Genomic DNA, 5,010 nt, shown 5'->3' with positions numbered 1-5,010 from the left:
GTTAGGGCAGCAGGAAGTCGAAGTTGCAATATAGTATGTACTGAAGTGGTTAGGCAACAGGAAGCAAGTTGAAGGATAGTATTTATGAAACTGATTAGGCAGCAGGAAGTAAGTTGCAATATATGTATGAAGTTGGTTAGGCAACAGGAAGCAAGTCGAAAGATAGTATTTATGAAACTGGTTAGGCAGCAGGAAGTGAGTTGCAATATATGTATGAAGTTGGTTAGGCAACAGGAAGCAAGTCGAAGGATAGTATTTATGAAGCAGGTTAGGCAGCAGGAAGTGAGTTGCAATATAGTATGTATGAAGTTGGTTTGGCAACAGGAAGCAAGTTGAAGGATAGTATGTATGTATGAAGCTAGTTAAGCAACAGGACGCAAGTTGAAGGATAGTAGGTATGACGTTGGTTAGACAACAGGAAGCGAGTTGAAGGATAGTATATATATGAAGTTGATTAAGCAACAGAAAGCGAGTTGAAGGATAGTATATATGAAGTTGATTAGGCAACAGAAAGCGAGTTGAGGGATAGTATATATGAAGTTGATTAGGCAACAGAAAGCAAGTTGAAGGATAGTATATATGAAATTGATTAGGCAATAGAAAGCAAGTTTAAAGATAGTAGGTATGATGTTGTTTACACGTCTTGAAGTGAGTTGAAAGATAGTAAATAGGAAGATGGTTAAGCATTAGGAAGTAAATTGTGGTGAAATAATCAGGTAAAATATTTAATAGATAACTATATTGATAGTAGATATGTCATTATGTAACATTTTTAACAGAAGGGAACATTAGTAATAGGTGTATGTGTTGGTTTCTTATTGTCTTCAACTTTTAATAAATATTTATACGAAAAATAGTAATGTGTGTATGTTTGTGTGTGGTTACAAGTCATCTGACATGTTTAATAAATAATTACATTGAAAGTAGGAATTTATTTAATAGATGATTACCTTGAATGTAAATATGTATAGGTTACATATCAGTTAAGAACATAGAGGATGATTTTATTACTAATAAATATGAAATTAAATGAAACACCTAATGCATAAAAATACTTTGATTGCATAATTTATTACAAAATATACTAAGACACTTTTGAATGTATCTAAATTATCAAGTATTCGTTGTTGAAAGTGCCAATATAATTATTTTCTTTTCAGTGAAGAGAGCTACACAGTACTAGATTACTGCCCCAGAAACATGGTACAAGTGATGTTTCTTGAACAATCTTTTAATACACAACTTCCTTTCAATCAAGAAAGCTACAAAAATGTTTTTCAGTTGATAATGTTAAATAATCATGAGGGAAAAACGATGGAAATGATCTTGAGCTGTTCATTAAAGTAAGTTTCTTTTTTTCTTTACAATGTTAACCATTAACAAAATTAACCATTATGTATAGTGTAAATTTTTTGACTTTCATAATACATTCATTAATCACATAACTCTTTGTGTATGAAATGTAATTGTCTCATCAACTTGTTTAACCCATTTGACTGTTTACATATTTCTATGACATTAACACAGTGCCTCTTTATGTAGGAAGTGCAGATGTTTAAACCATTAGATTGTTTAGAGCTTTTTGTATTACATTAACCAAGCACCTGTTTATGAAGGACATACAGATGTTTAAACCATTTGATTGTTTACAGATTTCCATATTACATTAAGCATCCACCTGTTTATCTAGAAAGTACAGATGTTTAACCAAATTAACTGTTTACAAATTTTCATATTACATTAACCAAGAGAAATACAGGTGTTTAACCCATTTGATATTTACAGATTTTAAAATAACATAATATTTTGAGACAACATAGGACCTATTGATCCATCTCGGCTGTTCCATCCTCAAAACTAAATTAAAATGATTAAAAAAAAAGAAAATATAAAAATTAAACCCATCCCTTTTCATTCATATACTTATCAAGCTTTTTCTTAAACTCATTTAAATTGACTGCCTCTACAACATCTGAAGGCCAACCAGCCTTTCAGAAAAATAAAACTTTTTTAGCTGGAGATGACTCCTACATTGCCAAAATTTATATTTGTGTCCCATAGTCTAACTATTCCCATTGGTAAATATAAAAAAAGATGATGCATCAGCACTATCAATTCCCTTTATAATCTTAAAGACATCAATCAGATCCCCCTAACTCTTCTTTTTTCAAAAGAAAACAATTTCAGAGATGTAGGAAATTAGATTTTTAACCCATTTGACTGTTTACAGATTTTTATATTACACTAATCAAGCACTTCTTTATTTAGGAAATACATACTGATGTTTAACATATTTAACATATGATGAAAGAATATTTTTTTAAATAAAAAAAAGATTACATTAAAGTGTTTATAATTAGAATTTTGTGTTTATATATTCCTGAAACCTGACTGTAGTTAAAAGTGTGTTTTTTATTTTCTTGTACAATTTGCATTATCTATGGCTGTAGAAACATGGTATTCCATAATTAAAAAATACTTATTTAGAAATAATCAATACAGCAACTCATTAACTGTTCAGAATTTATAGAAGCTGACATGTCCTCTTTATATTGTACAGTGGTGGCCACCATATGGTCATTATCCAAGAGGTGTAGTCTGCCAGGCATTAAATAAAAAACGTTGTTTGTAGAAAATCTTTCCTAAAGATGAGTCGCGATGTGTTCGACAAAAAAAGGGTAATGGAAATCAAATGTATAACAAGCTTCAATGCTGTCTGTAGGGTACTTTATAATGTGCAACTGTCTTCCTGGAATCCTCATCCCTGCCTCTTTCACATTAATCTGATCAATCATTGTGCATTTCTGAAGAAGTTGGCCAAATTTCTCAGGTAATCTTACCATTTCAAGTGTCTTGATCACATCTTGGGCACCAGTTTTTCATTTCAACAAGTTGCATTGCATATATAGAAGATCTGATGACACCAGAACACAAGAAGAAATTACAGCGCAAACAGTGAAACTAAATTAAGAGATTGAATGAATAAAAGAAAGAGCATATTTTGATGTCTGTCCAGTTGATTTGGCATTTAACTCTTGTGATGACTTTTCAAATGGTTTGTAGTTTCTCAAAAATGTAGCAAATGGGTTTACTCTTGATAATCAATGAGTTGTACAAACAGTTGGTAATGCCTTCCACCCTCAGTTATATCATATTCTTTCCTTCTTCAAACAGGTCAAGAAACAATTCCCATATCATATCATTACAACTAAACTTTCTGCAAACTGTAGCATCATGCGTTGCACTTCCAGACAGGCAAACATGTCCAAGAAATGTCTAGTACCTTTTACAATTATCGAGTTCAATCGATGATTAACACAGAATGTAAAATACTTCACATTTGGATACACTTCTGTTATCCATGTGTGAATTCCAAACACTTCTTCTGCCACTGATCCAGCTCCATCAAACCCTTTTCCCCTGTAGTTCCTAAGTTCCAATCCAAACTCTCTGAGACTTTCAATTAAACTGTTCATAAGAGTTTCAGTACTAATTGTAGCTACTTCTGTAAACCCTTAAGTTCTTTATTAGAAGAGTTTAAATATTTAACACATACAGACATTTTCTCTTTTGTTGCTGCATTTGTTGTTTTATCTGTCATAATGCTGATGATGAACTGGATTTGATTTACCCCTTTTGCAGTGTTTTTTTTTTACTTAATGTCCAGCACTGTTAATAATTATTTTTATCCGTGGGAACAAGTTAGTGGCATTTCTACCAGATGTTGAATGTGATGATGCAAAACTTCATCAAAACTTTTTTTTCACTCAACCAAGAAATTGAAGTTTGTTTGTTTTTCATAGCTCGACTTGTACAGATTGTTCAGTTACTATCATGTTCAACATACGACGTACAAGCTCCTTAAAATAAAGTTTTAACTGTCCCCCAAAACAACCTAATATCAATTATAAGAGTTAATTTCTCTATTTATTTTAATTTTGTCAGCATAATCTTGGTTTAGATGTTGCATGAATTTTGTCTCCTTTCTCTACCATATGAAGAAATCCCTGTGGTTTGGTCATAGTTAACTTGTGCGTCTGAGTCATTTTGTTTCTTAAAGCTAACACAATGATGTCCAACAACATTTTTCCAGTAAAAGCATCTGGAATTGTTAAAATAATCAGTCTGTACATTATGAAAACTACTCAGGGGTCACAAAAAGCTTTATGCACCTTTGGCAAGTAGTGTAGCAATGGATTTCTGTGTTCAGAAATGTTTTGATACTGATGACCATTCTCCTTAATGCATGATCACAGTTATGAGGTAGGCTGCTTTGGTCAAGATATTCAGTTTTTAAATGTCAGAAATATTATGTGCTCAATAATTGGCAGGAAAAAGGGACCCTTTAATTGCAATTACTAGATATCTATCTTCTGTAGTACTTTCCAGAGGTTGTTGAAGATCCAAAGTGTCAGCAGTCTGATATAGACATATCCATTTGATTAGTATAAACTTTATTTTGATTTATGCCTGCATACTGTTTATTCATTAGGATCATTCAGTTCCCAGGATTAATCCCTGGTTACAAAATTGATCCATACCACTTATTCTGGGCTCTCTCTGAAGGTGAGGAGTCATCTGTGAGTCACGTCTAGTCAGATTCATCACATTTCTATGTCCTTAGTGGTGCATTTGAATTGCCTGCTGGAGGACATTGTGCAGGCTGGTATGTGGACCTCCCCCAGTACATTATCTCAATTATTTGCATGATATGGCATTATCTTCATCAGAGAGTTTTTTATTACCCCCTGTAGCTGTCTTAGCCACTTCTACTAGATTATACAGAGGGGTGAGTATTTTCATTGCTACACTTGTCTCTACTTTACCTTTCAGGGTCCCTTACCTCGTTTTCACAGGATCCCACTCTGTGGTGAGTGTTGCCCAGCCAGGTGTGCTTTTATCAAACCAATTCAGCACTAGAAACCACTAATTAAATATTCTTTATCTAGGTTGCAACAGGCTCTGTAGAAATGAGGTGTTCCATAAGACCACCTGGAGGCTAACCAGATG

General features: G+C 33.0%; 1 protein-coding gene across 2 annotated transcripts in view; it reads left to right on the top strand.

The window, feature by feature from the left end:
• The window catches only part of LOC106462436 (rho guanine nucleotide exchange factor 26-like), a 34,247-nt gene that overhangs the window by 16,266 nt on the left and 12,971 nt on the right, over positions 1–5,010 (top strand). For both annotated transcript variants that reach the window (XM_022389704.1, XM_022389703.1), the window contains one exon: positions 1,161–1,343. In XM_022389704.1, the coding sequence (XP_022245412.1) occupies positions 1,161–1,343 (183 nt within the window). The remainder of the gene's footprint in view (positions 1–1,160; positions 1,344–5,010) is intronic.

This window comes from Limulus polyphemus, unplaced genomic scaffold (assembly GCF_000517525.1).
Source record: "Limulus polyphemus unplaced genomic scaffold, Limulus_polyphemus-2.1.2 Scaffold1166, whole genome shotgun sequence".
In the NCBI taxonomy this organism is placed as follows: Eukaryota; Metazoa; Arthropoda; class Merostomata; order Xiphosura; family Limulidae; genus Limulus; species Limulus polyphemus.
This window is presented reverse-complemented; position numbering and strand designations above follow the sequence as displayed.